At 43.5% G+C, this 19,615-nt stretch overlaps 1 protein-coding gene across 1 annotated transcript in view; it reads right to left on the bottom strand.

The window, feature by feature from the left end:
- CABLES1 (Cdk5 and Abl enzyme substrate 1) overlaps window positions 1–15,707 on the bottom strand; it is a 36,609-nt gene extending 20,902 nt beyond the window's left edge. Inside the window, exons 1-3 of the mRNA XM_010574326.1 lie at window positions 15,641–15,707; window positions 13,267–13,359; window positions 5,553–5,630 (exon numbers count right to left, since the gene is read on the bottom strand). Coding sequence (XP_010572628.1) covers window positions 5,553–5,630; window positions 13,267–13,295 — 107 coding nt within the window. The 5' untranslated portion in view covers window positions 13,296–13,359; window positions 15,641–15,707. The remainder of the gene's footprint in view (window positions 1–5,552; window positions 5,631–13,266; window positions 13,360–15,640) is intronic.
- Between the last annotated feature and the right edge of the window lie 3,908 nt (window positions 15,708–19,615).

Raw genomic sequence — 19,615 nt, 5'->3', positions numbered from 1 at the left:
CTGGTCTGTAGCATTTCTGAGAAGGACACAAATTCTTTTTATTTAAGGACTTGCTGCTTTACTTTAGAAGAATGGTCCATTTCCTGGGCTTCAATCCATTTGATTACTCATATTGCATTATTTCCCTTAACTGGAGGCAAGTTTAGTCAGATGAATACCTATATTCTTGTCAAGACAGCAATATTCAGCAGCTATGCCTGCTGCAGGTAAGTTTCTAACCACTTAATGAATTCAATGCCATGAAGAATAAAAGATGAGGTGAATTGGGGCCAGTTTTGTAAGGACATGCACTTTCTGATGCTCTGGATTTTCTGTCCTGTAGCTCATCGCCTCCAGCCCCAATGGCAGGCAGTCACTGCAAGCCCAGCAGCTGAGAGTCAAATATAAGACTAGCCATGTTGCAGCGCCACATCTGTGTGACACTGCCAGCTCTCCTCCTCCTCCCCCGGGTCCTCTAGATTCACCTTCTGGGCAGGACTTTACAGGAACTTGGAAATTCTTAAAAGGTTCTTACAAAATCACAAAATAAAGTTATCATCAGAATAGGTACGATTTTAATCTGCGAATGTTTTTGCCATTAACAAAAACAAGCCTAAAAAGTCCCTTTTCAGAAACATGTTTTTAAATTATGCACGCCAAAGAAAAAAGCCCACAACACAACAGAACTATAAACCCAACTAACTGCACTACCTTCTTTTCCTGGGGGTAAAGACAATATGTTACTTTCTTCCTCCTTTATAACACCTCTAACAGTGACAGACATACACTGCCATTGCCTTTTTTGAAAATGCTTAGGCATTTTAAAATACTAACAAGAACTGATTGCTCAGTTGGCTGCAGGCATATGCACAGCCCTTCTGCAGGCCACCATGTCCTGCAGGCCACATGGACCAACTCCAACAACATCCATGAGGACTGCCAGAGTTGTACCATCTCACTGGAAGTTGAAGTGGTGCCTAGAGAAGCTCCAAGAGCAGGCAAGCAATGGAGAAAGGGTTTCCTTCTTCCCCTGCCCAGGAAATCTGCCTTTCCCAGGGTAGCTACCTGGAGGCAGAGCTGAACCTGGTCCTTCCCCACCCTGGCTGGGGTCGCACGGAGGGTCCGCAGAGCGCCCTTGCACAGGCTAAATGGCTAAAAGGCTAATAACTGCTGTGTATGAACCCCAGCTCCTGCCTCAAAGGGCTGAAATCCAATTCACCTCAAACCACCTGGAGCCCATCCCCAAATGAATAATTCCTTCAAGAATCCATCTGTGAACGCCTCCACTCTTCGGTCTGCCGTGACACGAATCCCCTCTGAGGGCCTAGAGCAGGTCAGCATGCATGTGTACATGCACGTGCTGAGTGCGTGTGTGGTGGGGCAGCTATTTGCTAGTGACCTGAGGCATCTCCCCTTGTCCTGGAAGAGGAACCGTGCTAAGCCTCAGTTCCACTTGCCATGAGCTTCCACCATGACAACCTTTGACAAAGGAGGTGTACGCTACAGCAGTTCAGGGGTTGCACAAGGCGCACCCTCTGATAACTGTCATTACCTTCCATTTTCTGCCTATCTGCAGAACTAGATGGGGATTAATTCTCATCTCTTACAAGGAAGATAGAAGGTGGATGCTGAGCCAGAAATCCAGTTTCAATACCCTTCACAAAGTAGCTCTTCCATTTTTTGGAGTATTGTATTTAAATAAGAAAGAAGAACTCAAAGAATAGTATTAGCATAATATTACACATGGTGCTTCAAATTTTTAAGTATTATGAAAGAATAGGGGGGTGTCAACATGATGCACAGTATAACGCTAGTGAATGGTGAGAAAGGAGAGGAGAAACAATTCTTATAAAGCACAAGTATCTCTCCACAACGGCAAAAAAGGTTCAGCAGTCACTGCTGCATCTTCTCATGCATGTGTTTTGTTTGCAAACTTTACTGCAAAATCTCTGTGTGGTAACAGCATGCATGTTTCACAGGTAAGCAAGATTTTGTTCAGCAGAAAAATTCAGAGCATGGATATCCTTTAGCCATGAAGATCTCCAATACACTGAAAAAAAGAGTAGCAACTGCACAACTGATCCTGCAGTATCACTACTAGCACTTGAATTGCCTCGCCTCTAACCTGTGCACACAATGGCTTTGTATTTCATAAAAACATAATCAAAGCCAAGCATTCAGACAACATTATCAGTGTTGCTGGATGCTGTAGGTGCTACCTGCTTCTGCAGATCAGCCTGTAATGATAAAGAGAATTTGTGTCTGTGTCTGTTAATTTAATAACAGAGGCAATAGCACTGTTACAGTGCTCTCAGTACAGGGCAAGCCTCTCACCACTGCCCTTAGCCACCACTAAACCCTGCGCAGGGTCTGATGACTTTGGGCTGTAACACTGCAGGGCAGGAGCCAAGGAAAGCCAACAGGCAAGATGCTGAGCTCCTCTTTCTGCTCCTAACTTGAAGTATAGCCTTCCTTACATTGCTTTGACTTGGCTATGTCTGCTCTCACAGCTGCTCTGCTGGTCTAGACAGAGGAAGAAAAGCAAGCTCTGGTCCTGCCCATTACCCTACTCTTGGCTATGGAAACAGGTGAAGCTGTGCCTGTCTTCACACCATCAGCAAAGATGCTGGCAATTTTAATGTAGCCAGACCTGGAGAGAATTTATGGCCCAGATGCACAAAAGTACCTGCCTCTCAGTGACTCCAGGAGGAGATACCACATCTCAAAACCTCTGTCAATTTAGTTTTACTTCTCCCCTTTCCCTTGCACAAAAGCACTATAAGCTAAAGCATTAGGTTTCTATCAGATACTAGGTAGGGACAAAATTTTGAGGACAGAAAATTCTAGTGATTACTTCTGTTGGTGACTTTTTTCTCCGCACCATTTCACTCTGCCTTGTACTTTTCACTTCTCTTCAGCATAACAGAGAAAACCAGAGAAAGTAATTTCCCTAGCACACAGTGTCCCTCCTTCTCAGCCCCAGCAAGTACCATCAGATTGGCCTTCTGAAACTGCAGGTAGAAAAACCTACCATTCAGCAGCAGCAGCCTCTGCACTGCTCTGGAGCCTTTTTCCCTTCAAAAGCCTGCTGCCAGCTGCACTCTGGTGAGCTGGCTGCTGCCCGGCTGCCCGGGAGGGGGATTTGGGAAACGTATTCCAGGGAACAGCTCAAACTTCATCCTTTTACGTACTTCCACAGTTCTCCGCCCTGCATGCCACAGACCTCCATTTGTATTTGTACAACCACTTAAAAACACAGTTTGGGGGGGGGTGTGTGTCTTGCTATTGTAGCTTGACCTCGGCATGGAGGATGGGCAAGCAAGGGCCAGAGTCTAGAGTACGTTGCTTGCACCTCGTTGGTATGGGGTGATGCTGCCCCATACACTGTGGCCAAGTACATAGATTTTAGCTGTGACTGCAGGAACTGCCTTTCAGACAGGTTTTTAAAAAGGGTCTGTTAGTGCAGTTTTGCTGCCAGCATCGATACAGTAGAGCTCTTCTGTGCTGCCTACAATATAACCGGGGCTGGCAGCCTCCCCAAAACACAGCTGTGCCTGCAGATTTCCTCGCTGGCCACAGTGCCCGCGAGTTGGAGCAGAGGTGGAGAAGCAGCAGCAGCTCCACCATGTGCTCCTCTCACATGGAATTGTCCCCCCTGCATGCTCGTCCAACCCTCTCTCTCTCCCACTCCTGCCAGGGCTTACTCCAGCCTAATTGCATATGTGCCCATAGTTCCTTGCAACAATTTGTTTCTTTTTGTAAACTGTTCAGTAATGTTTGCAGAACATAAACCAGTTAGGACATCTTGCCTGGGGACAGACATCAGCAATCCAGAGATTCAGAGGAAGCAAAGCTAAAGGATGCTATCACTACAGTACTACAGTACTTCAAAAGGGTACTAGTGTCTCTCCCCGCTCCTACCACACATCCAAAATGTGCAATGAAGTAAGCAAGCACTGTGCAGCCTGAACAGAGTGACTACAGTTTATGCTATACTGCCTCATCTGTTCTTTGCACCAGCTGTTCCTGGAAGGAGGTGCCACTGAATTGTTCCTCTCTTCCTCTGATGATCTGGAAGAAAGACAGAGGGCGTTTATTTTTTTTTTTTTTAATCCTGGCTTTTTAGCAAAGGGAACAGGGCTAAATTGTTTTGTACTGGCACTTGCTACCTTCTCATCCCATGCCCTTCTTGCTGTGCAAGCATGGTACAAGACATTACATGCTGAAATAATATTTAGGTTTGCAGCTGGGCTCGTTACTGCTGTAATTTAGAAGGTATAACCAGTCATCAGCATTTCAAAATACATTCAGTTTTCAATAAAGAGGCAATTTCCACAGGCAATGATCATAAATGAATGACAGTGTACTCAAGAAGAACGAACAAAGCTGCCAGTCTGTCAAGAATTTGCCTGATGGGTCATCCCAGTTTAATTAAGGGAAAAAATTTACTGTTAGAGACAGGAGAGCAAGTCAACTCTCCTACAAAGGTGCCTCCTTTCCTTTTTGCATGAAAAATAACCTCCCTTTGTTTTGAATTACTGATGCACAAGCAGCTTGTGGCAAATCACTCTCCAGAATTAAATAAATGGCTGAAAACTATGAGCCGAATTCATCCTTAATGCACTGGATAAATGTGACTCTACATGATCTGTGGGTCTTTCAAACCCACCTCAGGGTATCAGCTGAATATTTCCCGGAAATTTTGTGCCCTGCAGGCGGTGAGCCGACCCCAACTACAGACAGCTCGGCTCTCTCTGGCGAGCAGCCACGGTGGCCATGCTTTACTCCTCTGCCCCAGGGGCATGGAGCTGCCAGCAACCAGCACTGCCCTTCCCAGACTTGCCCTGTGCCCCCGAAGGCACCCAGCAAGCCGTGCCCCAGAGCCTGCCAGACAACGTCTCCTAGCCAAATCCAGTTTCTTCCACTTCTGCAGTTTCAGTGCAAGGGCAAAAAGCTATCTCAGTCTTTGGAGAACTGCTTCAATCCAAATAAACTTTTCTGTCAGAGGTCTAGTGTCTCAGCACGTCGAGGGATCCAAGGCAGCTCCACAGACATTGCTTACACCAGCTAAGAACCTGTATTGTATTATGGCCAAAATAATCTGTTTTCACTGACTGAATGATCTGATCGATGGCTAAATGTACAATAAAAAGGTATTGTGTTCAAATCCAAATATTTCTCTATAGTTCTGGAAACCTAGATACAGTAGCACCATGTTTGTGTGGGAGAATACGAAAACTAAGACTGCTTATAAAATAAAAGTTGTGCTGTCGAGAGTACTTGCTTTGTCAAAGATGAGTGAAGTCAGAAGAAACAATAAAAACAGTGCATATTTCAAGAATGTTCATTTCAGGGGGGTAGTCTTCTCCAGTTTAATAACCAAAGACACCACAATACATATAAATAAACTGGGGACTGAGAGCTGTAGTTTTAACCTGGTAACGTTCCACAAGGCAAATACATCTTCTCAGAGCAGATATGTAAAAGCATTAGCCTCCATCATGCTGTCGTCCGTTAACAGGTCTACATGCAGGCCCAGAAAGACTATGTAGTACATGTATAAATATACATACCCGACTTGGGTACAGTCTCGATATGGCAGCACTGAAAATATGCTACAGAAGGATCTTCTGCTGCTGATAAGGACTATTCTAAAATATAAAAGAAAACAAAAGAAATCAAAGACTAAAATTTAAAAATCCCACCACAATAAGCAAAGCAACAGATGTTACCCTTGAGGAATTCATAATCATAAAACTTCCATCATGGATGACTTCTCCCTCCTCTTTTTTATCTCACAGGTAGGGTATCGTGCTACTGAGTGTTTACAGAAGTGCTGAAGCCTGTGCCATGCATTACAAGGTGAATGAGTAGTGCAGTCCCATCCCCCTTTCTAGGAAGACTATCTTGGACACATTACTTGGAATCCAGGATAGATGGTTTTCTAGTGAAAGGAGTCCTAGTGAAAGGAGTCCACCCAGACAGGCAAGGAGCCATTCTTGACAACTCACCACCATGGCTGAAACTAACCAGACAAATCCAGCAGCAACCCAGGTGATATACACACCAACAACCACCTGTGATACACACCACGACTCTGTGGCTGACTTGGGAGTCTGCATTTATCAGACAAGAATTTCCAGCTGCTGGTCATGACCTTTCTCTGCTAAACCAAAGGACTCCCTTCATTTTCAGCTTCCGGTTCCTGCAATAGACTGATTCATGGATGAAGTCCAAGTTTGCTATTATCATAAGCTTTCAGATCCTTTCACTGTTTTCCAGGTTCCTCCTTCAGTCTTCTCCAGTTTTTCCCCATTGCCCTTCTTGGTCTCTGGGCAGTATCACTGGCCTCAGCAGTTGCACAGATGACAAATAGAAACATCAGATCTTTCAGTCTTACCTTCAAGATCAGTGTCTAGCTCTGACGACCCACCAACCCCTGCACCCAGTAATCATATCATCCCCCTTGGTTATGATGTCGCATTGACACTCAGGCGTGACTGATCCACAGCTCCTCGCCCCTTCTCCTCCAGTGCCACGTCTGCCTCAGTCACTAACTGTCAGGGCTGAATCCCTCCTGTAAGCATGGTTTGCCTTCATTCCTTATAGGCAGGTAGCTCAAGATTTGGCTACATGAAAGCATACATTAACTGCCTGCACAGAGCTTATCTCAGAATCCAGGCCACTCTTACAGCAAACGCCTTGTATTCTTAACCAGTCTCCAAATCTCTGCATCATCTGCAAAGTCACTGTGTGGCATTAAATCAAATACCTTAGAGCACCCTATCTGTTTTACAGCCACACTATTACCTTTAGCCATCATGCTCTGACGTATCATTAAGCAACATCAAAACCACCATGAGGTCAAGACCCACTTTCCATAAAACTGCATGGACTGCCAACAGCTACATTATTATAGTCTGGGGAGATGCAGATTGGCAAGAAGCCAAGAGAAGCTTGATCAAGATGTAAGATATAAAATGCCAATAAATAACCGATTGTTTATAAATATACCCTCTTTCCTTCTTACCTGCAGAACACTGACAATTGTACAACATAACACTAAAAAGACCCTTCTTCCCTCTAACTGCCATCACCATGTCTTAGAGGAATTTGAGGGGATGCAATTTGTGCCATCTTCTAATCCTATTAATGTTAGAATTTACTGACATTTTACCTTTCTAAAATTCTGTACTTGTGGTCCAAATGCTAGGACCTACTGCTAGGTTGGTTGTCAGGGCTATTGCACTTCCTTGCTCTGCTCTCCAACATTGATTTTTCCGATGTTCTGTGCCACAGATCTGTATGTGAGGATTTCACCCAAATATTTCATCCTTTGTCCTACACTGGTCAAAGTTGGACAATGAACCCTAGCAAGCTATTTCGTTCTTTACTGTCTGAAAACCACCATATGCACCTACAAATCTCATACCAGTTACACTGTTATTAAAACACTATTTCCTTAAGGGACCAGCTTAGTCATGATTCTTGGAAAAGTTTAGACCCCCAAGAGAGCTGCTGCATGCAATGCTTGGAAAAATGCAGAATGATCATTTTCCTTCTCCTAGGTCATTCTGTTAGAGTAATCCTATTTTTCTCCTTAAAAGCATGTTTAAAAGCAAAGTGGTATTTACCCTTTAATAAAGGAGAGTTTCTAATAATAAACATGCATACAGCATTATGAAGTTCTCTTGCAGCAGATAAAGTATGACTTCATTTTTTGTTTTAATGCCATAACACCCCTTACCTATGGTAAATATCTCAGATCCTAAAAGATGATCTCATGGTGCAGCAGTAAGTTATAGAGCAGGGGGAGGGAATCATTTTTCACATTTAATAAAGGCAATCCACAAGCAAAAAAACCTGGCATGTGATTAATTTTGTGCTTGCCGCTACTTATGCTGAATGGTTGCTACTCACAACAGCTTGCTTGTTCACTGGAAGCCTTGTTTGCTGATGTTATGAAACTTAGCACAGATTTTGAGGCTGACATAAGAAAGCATCTCTGAATTCAGAAAACCACGGTATCCACTAAGCATATTTGCCCCACTCCCTCTGGTTGCTTCTGGAAATACAGCTCTTCCACCAACACCCTACACCTCCCTAAAAAAAAACCCCAGCTCTTAATACCTGAAGAAGAACAAACTGTCCTCCCATATCCACAAGCAGAGACAACAGTGGCACGTGACTACATAAACCTTACTGTGTGTATCAGAAGGAATCAGACCTGAAAGGAAATAAAAAGCACCAGCCCAGCCTCTAGTTTTTTTCAGGTTTCTTTCCCACGGGACCCAAGTATTGCCCGTCTTTCCGTAAATCGGGGGACCCCCTTTACATAAAGGTCTCCCAGGCAGAGCAGGAGAGGAGCCCACGGCCTCCACTGCCAGGATGCCACAAAACCTCATCTGCTGCAGGAGGGGGCTAGGGCAGAACAGCCTTAGGAGCTGGACTGGAAGAGAAGCAGGGAGGGCAGCGGTCAGAAGCCCATCACGGAGGAATAAAATGGCATTTTATTTAGAGGTCTGATGATATGCATGGAAAACAAAAAAATTCTGAGGGCCTGCAATGGTTTGCTGGGGCAGAAAAGTCCAGAAACTTGTCACAAAGTACGCTTTGGAGAAGGTGTGGCAGAAGCCGGTTGCTGTTCAGGAATATCGAATTATTGTTTATGGGAGTGTTGTGGTTTAACCCCAGCCAGTAACTAAGCACCACGCAGCTGCTGACTCACTCTCCTCAACCCAGGGGGATGGGGGAGAGAATCAGGAAAAAAAAGGTAAAACGTGTGGGTTGAGATAAGAACAGTTTAATAGAACAGAAAGGAAGAAACTAATAAGGATAATAATAACAATAATAAAATTACAATAATAATAAAAGGATGGGAATATGCAACACAAGCGATGCACAATGCAATTGCTCATCACTCACTGACTGATGCTGAAACTAGGACAGATGCCCAGTCAGTTCCTGAGCAGCAGCCTCTGTCCAGCTTTCCCCCCAGTTTATATACTGGGCATGACATCACATGGTATGGAATACCCCTTTGGCCAGTTTGGGTCAGCTGTCCTGGCTGTGTCCCCTCCCAACTTCTTGTGCCCCTCCAGCCTTTTCACTGGCTGGGCATGTGAAACTGAAAAATCCTTGACTTAGCATAAACGCTACTTAGCAACAACTGAAAACATCAGTGTGTTATCAACATTCTTCTCATACTGAACCCAAAACATAGCACTGTACCAGCTACTAGAAGAAAAATTAACTCTATCCCAGCAGGACAGGGAGAAAAACATTTTCCTGGATTTCAACCCTTCAACAAAGGGCATCTACAAACCTGCGCAGCTCTGAATGAGCCACCTCCGACATCAGCAGTTTGAGTCAAAGTGGGTTTACGTGCCCTGATTGCCACTGGGCCACCTGGACATGTTTAAAATTTCTTCATGAAAAGGTTTTCACTGTCTAATTCTCACATTTCATCAAGAAGTTGTGCTAATTACTATGGTTCAGAGCAACCATTATTTTGCAAGAGAGCTCTGACAATGCGCAACTGTCTGAGACTGTAAAAGCTAATCTTCCAATTTCTTTAATGAGGTGTATGCTATGAAACTACAAAAACTTACTGAGCATAAGGCTCTCAGCAGAATCAGTAATTCGCTTGACTTGAAGAAGAATAATCTCTCTTTTCTTTAGTGTCTCTCTAGGTTTGATCGTGTTGCACCAAAAGGCTGCCATCAGGCAATGTGATATACATCATATGTACTATACACATGCGGAATACTGAAGCCTGTTTTCTCATACCTGATTGATGGTGTTTGACTACCAGGGCTTTGCTGTCCTGCACGTAAAGGTGAACACACAAACCATGGATGCTGTCTGGGAAGCAGCCGTCATTTTGGAGTCTCCCACGTTCAAACTGGGGCTATTGGAAGGTGGCCAAGAGTAATTATGAACTGTGAGGATGCTGCAAATAGCCAACCTCTTAAGAGTGCATGTGTGTGCATTTCCACAATTAAAAGGGCAGCAAAAGAGACCTTTCATAGCCTATGGGTGGTGTTTGGCCTTGGCTTAGATCTGCATACTAACAAAAAAATTGAGAAAGCAATGTCATGGGGGTGGGAGAGGAGCACTGTTTTACTACTTTTGTATCTGCTATATAGGATGACTCCAGAAATGTTCTTGTCCCATTCTCACCATGAATTGTTTGTTTGGCTGGCTCAGGCTGCTGTTTCGGTGGCCCGTTTCTGCTAGATAGGAAATCTTCTGCTTCACAGTTTATGGAAGATACCACCAATAAACCTGTTGAGCAAAGTGGGTGAAACCACACATTGGTGGCTACCTGTGTGAATTTGTATGTTAGGGTTGACTTGTTTTTGTCTTGTAATGGGAGAATTTATTTTGTGCTGTTTTACAGGACTGCTTTGACAATACAGTCTAGGAAACCTAATTTTCCAGCTCCTTTAATAAGCCACGTCCTACAAATCCAAAGAAACCGGTTTAACCAGCGCACAGCACCATCAGCAGGAAGCTTTACAAGGACTAGCTGATAAGCTCCAGTCTGTGTATAGGTGGTTTTCCTCTGTGCTAAATAGCTGAACTCTTATTTTAACCACAGCCAGTCCTGCCTTGCCACTGGACTGCCGAAGGCTGGACCCAGAGCATTGTCGCTCAGTGTGTGGCATCCCCCGGGGCTGAGAGGGGAAGAGCTCTCAGTGCCACAGGACAAGGACACGTCACTTTACAGGTTGAGAGCTGCAAATAAGGGCAGCTACCAGAGAAAGGAGCCCTGATACCAGAGCTATCACCCACACTGCAGCTTTCTTTGCTCTGACACTCACAGTCAAAAGCCAGTGAAACAATTACTGAAAGTGCTAGCTATTCTAAAGCCCAGCTATCGAATTCACCACTCAAAAATATATTCTGTATAGATGTTTTCAAAGTTGGGTTCCTCAAGCTAAGTGAAAGGCTGTCATGCTGCGACAGAAAGGTCAGGGGTTTCGGAGACAGCTCAGAGAGCCTGACTCCAGCTCGGCTCAGCACCTGTGTCCTGCACAACCATGCACGAGCTGCTGGGGATGAGGTCCGGAGCGTGGGAAGGAGCCCCAGGAGGGTTTTCTATCCATTGCAATATCTGTGCTCCTCCATGTCACAGGGAACCAGAGAGGACACCTGCTTTAGAGGTCTTAAGGTACTCAGAAACTCTGTTATTTTAGGATGAACTCATAAAGCAGATCCACCTGACTTTCCTGAGGTCCTTTTCATCCAGAATGCCTATTAACTTCAGTGACTGCAACAGCATCTAGTACCCTCAGAAAACCAGGGTATGTGCTCAGATTACTTACGGCTAGATTTAGCTGGCCTTAGGGGCGACACAAAGTGTTGACTTTGCATTTTATTTTATCTATCGCTGTGGCTCTTTATCCATAGGACGAAAAACATTTCCAAAACTGTGTGTCTTATTCTTATTGTACCTGTATTCTAGATAAAGAGATTTTTTATTATGATTATGGAAATGTTCTGGAAAACTGTGTCTGCTGACAAAGATAAGAAGCCAGTTGAATAGCAGAAGCTTACTCACTGTTTTCTTAGCAAGAAAAATACTCAGTTATATTATCAGACATAATGACTGATCTATGAATTAAGATAAAATGCTGCACATACCCTACAAATACTTTTTTGCAAAAGATGGAGAAAAGAGTTTACAAATCAAATATTTATTCTTTTTTTCGCAGGTAATATTTCTATCAAGTTTATGCAGGTATTTTATACACATCTCAGAAATTACTCATTCTCTGTGGAATTTGCATAATACCTTATGAATAAGTATTTTTTGCTGTAAGAAATTCCCAGAGCATACATCTATTTCTGCACAAAACAGACTAAAATTAGAGGGCTGCTTTTCAGCATTTGATTCCACATGTATTTGTTGTAAAGACAATAATCAGCTGCTAGTCAGACAATAGTTAAGTCAACAGTTCTGCATGCATCTGTTTGCTACAAAAGCTGTTTCTAAAAAGCTGTCGTCTCTCAGAGCCAGCTTCTGCAATATTTATGTTGATTACTACCCTTCACTTCATTTAATTGTACATGTGAGAATAAATGCGAGGAAAATTTTGCTCGAGCCAAGTAACACCCACTAGAATTCAATTCATAAAACCTGCGGTTCAATGTAATGTCAGAATTTCTGTTGACGTGGTTCCATGTCTGATGGAAACCACAGGCTACGTGCACAAATTGGTCCACAGGAACATATGTGGTTCTCGCCCACGGCAGTTGTATGAGAACAGGTATGTTCAAAGGTCAGCTCTCAGTGGGATGGTTTAGTCTATATGCAACCTGTTCAGGTAGTCTATTTAAAACCTGAAAACTCAAGAATAAAGTCATGAGGCACATGAGGAAATTGTCTCGGGAAAAAAAACATGGAGAGGGCAGGTGTCTTCTTTATAAGCAGGTAGGAGCTAGTTTCACTTCTGAGCTGGGTGATACTGCAATAAAGAACCTATTTTGCTGGTGGGAACACAACAACAGGCACTGTGCCTTTGCAGTAAGGGAAGTCCCTGCCAACTGCTGCCGTATAGGTCCCACCAGTGCCTATGGCTGCAATCCGGGCTGCAGCTGCACCCCTCACACACCCACCAGGAGCCCCTCTGCCTGCATCTGCCCTGAAAACAGGGATCCCACTCCTCACCTTGCCACAAACACCCCCTGCTGTGCATTTACCAACCAGAAGAACACAATGGTGTGACTGGGATCTGTCATGTTTATAATTTATCTTGTAAGACTCAGGATAATCTTAATACCTTTCCCTGAAGCTGTTTTCTTGAGTCACTTGTCCGGTAAGCCTCCTGCCACAGGCAGCCCTGACAACCCAGCTAGCTTGATGCCTACCCTTACACCCACTAATAGATCTTAGGATGTCATTCAGCCATTGCTAAACTTGCTCCAGGCAGGTTCAGCCATGCGCCCCTCTCACACTTAGCACCCCGCACTACTGTTGAAGAAATGCAACCAGATTATGCCTAGTTTACTCCAACTGATTTTCACTTTACGCAAGTTATTTGTATTATGGAGACACAGGTCTTAAAAATCCATGGGCTAGCACTTCCATTAACTCATACTTCACCCGAGGAAGGAGTGTACGTTGCAGCTTGCACCTTCACAGACTACTTTAAAGGCCATTACTATGTTTGTAGTAAGTGGCAACGGCATGCTGCGCTCTTGCACGAGGATGCTGACCCTGCCCTTTCCCCTGCGCCCCATGGACTGCCTTTGCAGAAGCAGCATTTGAAAACACAGTACCTGCCGTTTCTGGTATCGTGTTGCCGCATGTTCTTGATAAAATGAACCTTCTTAAAGTTCTTTGGTCTGGGTGATCCTGAGAGTGTCCGACATCTGAAAAATAAATCAGTTGCGGGTGAGGGGTGGGAGAAAAAAAATAAAAGTACTCAGTTCCCAGCTGTACAGCCAAGAAATCTACACAAAGGCAGGAAGGAAAGACGAGACAAATGATTCAAGTCACCCTGTGTTAGGAATCAGCAAGAACAATAAAGACAATAAGTCTGGAAATGTGACAGCTCAAATAAAAAAAATTATTTAAAGTAATAAGAAAAGGCACCACCACGCCTCCCTTCATGCAAAAAAACCCAGATCATAAAAAAAACCTGAGCAAAATAAAACTTCCTGTAATCTGCTGTGACAGCTTAGCCCAAGCTTTCAGAAGAAAAAAGAAAATTAAACTAAAACAAAACCTGGTAAATATGCAATTTTCCCCCTCACACCAACACCCACACTTCTGTATCCTCCTTAGCTATTGATAAAAGAGCTATTGAGGAAAGTTCTTTCTTGTTTTAATTTTAGAAAGATTTAAAATCTCTCATTTGCAAGGATAATTCCTATTTGCTTTTAACTCTACATATCACTTTTCACATTCCTGACAGCATACAAAACAACTGAAAATAAAATAAATTACCTCAGGAAAAAAAAAAATCTTTCTTCAATACATTAATCCTTAAATCTATTTTACATCTGAACACACTTTTAAAATTGTGGTTAGAGAAAGAAATTGCCAGAGGGAGGAGAGATGAGACAAACAGCAATATCCGCCCCCCTCCAGCCTTGTTCTTTTTAATCAGCTGAAACCACAACGCGTGTGAAAGCTTTCTCTGTTTCATCTCAGCGCTGTTTTGTTGCAAGGCATGGCACGACGCGCAGGCACTGGAGATAACTCCTGCGCTCACTGCATGGCCAGGGCTGCCAGACCGCAGCCACTGCATCCTCCGTGGGAGCTAAGGGACAAGCATCCTCTGCCGGCACACGGAACCAGCACAGTCCCTCTGTGCTGAGGCTCCCTAACCTATTTTTCCCATCGTCTCCTATGCATAGGCAGAGTTCAGCAGCTTCCCAACCCCAAGAGGTCCTTTTGTTGGACTGAAACCACAGACCACCGGTCCCAAGACACCAGGGACTGCCAGTCCCCATTGCTGTACCCAAACACCATCACACTGCATGGGTAGACCCCAAGAGGGGGACCTCATCACTTTGCCATTTCTGCCTTCCTCCTGTTACTAAAATCGCTGAGATTCCCTCACCCTCTGGTTGCAATTAGCCTTGTTAGCGTCTTCATGGGAAAATACCACCAAGAGAGAGGTTCTACCACTAATTCTGCAAATTAGCAAGTAAAAATACAGCCTCACAAACCATACTCTGTTTATATCTTTTGCCAATTATATGTGTTTGAATTATTTATGAGAACGCTTCATAAAATGTTGGTAAGTGTTCAACAGTAAGCTTGGTAAAAATAATCAAGCCTTGGTAATAGGCCAGTTGGTACAGCCTCTGCTATTAAGTCTTTGCTTCGAGGTGGGGAGAGACAGCCCATCTGCATGTGGATAAACAATGCTATAGGCTAAACATCAATATAAACCAGATGAATTACAGGTGCCAAGGTAAAGAGACATTCAAAATTAAGCTCCTGCCTTGCCAAACAGCTGACCTGGAAGCATACCACACTCTGGTCAGATTACTGATCAGCCTGTTTCTGAACTGTTAAGCAGTTGCTCCATTTTCCATCACCCCAGAGGACTGACCAGTGACTAATTACTGCGGTCCCCAGAGAAGCTGTGGCCTCTTGGATGCAGAAATAAAACCACACTGAAGCTGTTGATATAACAAGGATGGGGACATATTTATTAGTGAGGTAGCAGTCACAAACCTACCAGCCAACACAGAAAGACAGTAACACTGGTTACCGAAATAAGATTGCGTGTGCTCAGAGAACAAATGATAGAAATCCATAAAAAATAAGAATACTAAAAATACTAGCCTTCAAAAGCTTACTTTATTAAACCAGCTGTATTTACTTTTTAAAGGTACTATGTTAGAGGCTAGTCATTCCTGTTAGTGACAACTAAACCTCTCTATTAATCAAATCTGGCTTTTTATTTCCTGACATTTTATTTAAATACTGACTTTTTATTTAATAACCTAAAGCCAGGGAACATGTAATTCATGTCACCTACCACCTTGCAGGGTGTGTGAGGTTTCACTTTACCCACCGTGAAGAACATCTTAACGTGAACACCCAGTTACTTTTCAACACATGCAGGGACAGCAAGTCTGTCCATGCATGTGCCTTACAGACAAGTAACCAGAGAGAGAGAGTAAATAAAATGACCTCCGCAGTGGGGCATTTTCCTCGATGTCCTCCAGAGTCTCCAGAGAAGATCGCTGGGATATCAGCCGACGTCTGCAGAGAAAACAGAACACAAAAGATCACCGTGGGTTAGAGGGCATGAGAAAGTCCTCAGAGCTGTTATTTCGTAAAGCTCACAAACTACAGTTCACTAGCTGAACTGTACCTTTGGATTTTAATAAATTTTGTTCTCTTCTGCTTACCTTGCTAAATCAATTTGATCCCAACCAGAAGCAAACTTACTCCATACAAGCTTCTATAGCAAAACAGAAGCTGAAACTTCCCAACAGCTCCTCCTCAGTTTGTGCTTTCAGGTTTTCCTTCCTTCAAGGGTTTAACACCCACCTAACACCAGTCCCACATTTGCTGTGTTATAGCTTGCAATGCTACAAGTACTGCTTTTTGATAAAATAATGCAGGCATAGATCCACAAGAGACTGCCTGTCATTCACACTGCCACCAGGGACACTTCTCTTTGCTCCTTGCCCTTTCTACCAAATAAATGCCACTTGTTTCTCAGTGATGTCCATCTCATCACTCCTGAGAGGACTGACTGAAGAGAGATGAAAGATGATGGAGCTGGCAGCACTGGGCACAAAACTGCAGTTTAAAAGGGAGCTCTGACCATCCCTGTGAGCAGCACAGATGAGTTTAGTCCTGTTTTAAACCAGTTTTCTACAGCTGAGTCATATCCCTCATTCACCTTCAGTGAAATGAAGTAAGGAAATCTTAGCATTTCCAGTTTTCTGACTGTTCTAGTGGGCAGGGAAGATGCCCCAGTACAGGCTTGGTTTTAGCAGCAATTGCTGCTGCACAGCCTCCAAACACCCTGACGGCAGCCCAAAATGAGGAGCTGCATCCAGGCCTCCAAAACCCACCGTAAATACAAAAAATAAATGCATAAGATACAGCCCACCCACAGGCACATAATGAAAAATTAAGCTAGTAATCATCAAAACGACCCTGTTGCAGCAACAGCCAGCGAAGCGAAGGTGCCATGTCGTGCCATAGCACCTAGCTAGCACAAGGAATGTCAGCACCCATTGCTCCTAGGGGCCATTGCTGAGGTGTACAGTACCTTGCCAGTGATTTTATGAGAATGAACTTAAATGACAAAAGTCCTCATAGACTACCACTATTTTTTCCCCAGTTACCTTAATACCCTTCCCACCGAGCTGTCTTACTTCCTTACTCCGCAAGTAAAGAGTTTCCAGAATCTCAATGTCTTATGAGCATCACCGTGCTTGGAAGGGTGCTCATTAATTTATTCCTGGGCTGTATGTTCACAATAAATTGTTTTCTCTGATGCCAGTGTAAGCAGTTTCTAATCCTTCTTGCAATTTGCTAGCCCCTCCAGTTGTGCTGCTACAACTGTTCCTGCAGCCGTGCTGCAAATCTGATTACCGAAATGTTTTTCAGTTCAAAATAACCCTGAGGTTCAGTGATTCAGTTTACTACTAGTTCAAACACCAGATTTCTATCACTAACACCCAAACAACACATTTCAGGACAGTTTGAATATGTATGTGACTTTCTGTGTACTTAGAAAATCATAAAAAAAAACCTCAAACAATTTATAGAGCAACTAAGTGTGAGGTGTAATCCTCTTAGGAAAATATGCAAACCTAAATCCCCTCAGGCTTTGTCTAAACTATAAATTTAGAAGATCTGGTGCAAGACAGAATACACCTTCAAAATGCTAAGAAAAAACAAAGTCTGCATTTCAGGGTGTGCTGAACTTGCTGCTACACTCAAGGAAGAAGAGATCAAACATCTGTCTCCTGTGCCCACAGGTGCTCCCTCAGCTCCATCCAGTCAGAGGACACAGAGATGCTCTTATAGGGAGAAAATCAGATCAGGAGGAGCTCTGCCTCCATTTTCAGTTACATTGGTCCATAAACAAAAGTTGGAAGTTTCAACTACCAGGACCACTGATGTGGCAGATGATAGCTCCTGCTTTTTAATACCTCTTTATACATCATTAGCTTACCAACACACTTAAATGATGGTACCCTCCCATCTTGTGGTGTTACAACACCAAAAGCATAGTTTGCGTATTGTTAGCCAAGGAGAGATAAACAAGAGTACAACCTTGCCAGCTTCTGCGTATTAAATTTGTCAAACTAGTCACACAGTGTTTCCCCTAGATGCCTGTTAGATGCCTTAAGGTGCTTGTACAACACCAGATGCATATTCCAGCCACCACTGCAACCCTCCTCCAAGTCTCTCCTCGCCCAAAGTTACGCACCATCCTCAACTTCACTGCCAACGGCTTGGCAGAGATGGGTTTGAAGATTCTACATTTGCATCTGTTATTAAGGCAAATGCATTGGTTGGCAGAAATACAGGCGACTGCATTTCATCAGCTCCAGGGCAGCTTTAAACGCTGGTCATCCAGTTGTCTGCTGACTGTTCAGATTCCTCTGGCTTCCCTTGCTGGTCACAACTTTGTAAACCCAGCACCAGGGATGCTGCCTTCTGGTTTTTGCTTGCTAACCTTGAGTGCTACACAGGTAGGATGAGAATTGCTGCTACCCCTCTTGGCACAAAAGAGCTCGCACTGATTTTCACCGATAGTGGTTTTGCAGTATTTTGGGGACCTAACATGGTAAGTGAGTCTGTACAAAGAAGGGGGGGAAGCTCTCTGCTCACCCAAGCTTGGGAGAGGAGCACTGATACCTGAGCTCCCTCTCAACTAGTGTGAACATAAGCACCACTCTGGATAAATTCATCCAGGAAGGAAGGAAGGAAGCAAGCAGATAAACGCCCCCCAAAATAACCAGCAATGAAGAAGCATGAGTCACACAGAAGCCTGCAGTGATATAAAAGGGGGCTGCCGCAGCCTAATCCACTCCCTATACTGGCATCGGTAGCAGTGAGAGCGAGGCTATCCAGTCCAGCACCCAACCCAGCTGAAAACTACCACATCTTTCACCTCTCCCCAAAATCATTAGTTTTAATTGGTTCAGTTCCCTCCCTGCACAATCACAGGAGCACCAGTGAGGCAGATTTGCAGCAACTGTGCTGAAATCCGTTCATACTGCCCAGGAATTGCACCCTCTTTTCACTGAAGAAGCTCAGCTGCAATGAAGTATGTGCAATTATTCCACTTTATCTTAAATCTTTATTTCGAGGCCTAATTAAGATGACCTAAATACCAATATTTTATAAGCTTTCCACAGCTGGATATTATACCAGAAATGCCAGTTAATGAACCTACCTGCTGTGAATCAAGTCACATCCTGTGCCACACACATAGGAAAAAAAACAATTTCAGAAAAGCAAAGCTTTTGAAAGGGTGTTCCAGGGAATACAAGCAAACCCAGTTTTTCATTGTCTTCATTAAAAATTAATTGCCTCAACTGGTGTTTAATATTTAAATTAATTTATAATCTTTCTTTCTTCAGGCAAGCAGTCAGGGCTTGTCTATACAACTTCTAAAAGGGTTATTTCTCAAAAATTGATTAACATGCTATAGCAGCTGGTATATGTAGACACTTGCACTGAAATAACCCAAACTGTTTTATATCACACATCACCATCATTCTGATATACAGCAGTGTTGATACCTATTTTATAACAAAAAAAGTCCTATTTCAATAATAATTAGGGGAAAAGCCTTCTATTGTTAAGGAAGGGTATCTATACGCAGACCAAAACAAAATAGCACTATGTGAGTCATACAGGATTCAGGCTTTGGGATAAGTCTTCAGGCAGATGCATTTTTGATATAAAATGCTTCAAAACTTGCACAAAGTAAATGTCAGACAGCTAACACACACTACAATACAATTGCCCTTAATAACAAAATTAAAGATGTTTCAGTAAAAACGTTAATTTCTCCTAGTTCACGGAAAGCCTTAAAAAAATTCCTCCTAGTTTAACTACCACATCCTAGCTATACCAAACTCACCCCTCTCTCTCCGCACCCTCATGCACACAGAAGAAAGCAGTTTA

The sequence above is a fragment of the Haliaeetus leucocephalus genome, unplaced genomic scaffold (assembly GCF_000737465.1).
Source record: "Haliaeetus leucocephalus isolate CR32 unplaced genomic scaffold, Haliaeetus_leucocephalus-4.0 Scaffold428, whole genome shotgun sequence".
NCBI lineage: Eukaryota > Metazoa > Chordata > Aves > Accipitriformes > Accipitridae > Haliaeetus > Haliaeetus leucocephalus.
This window is presented reverse-complemented; position numbering and strand designations above follow the sequence as displayed.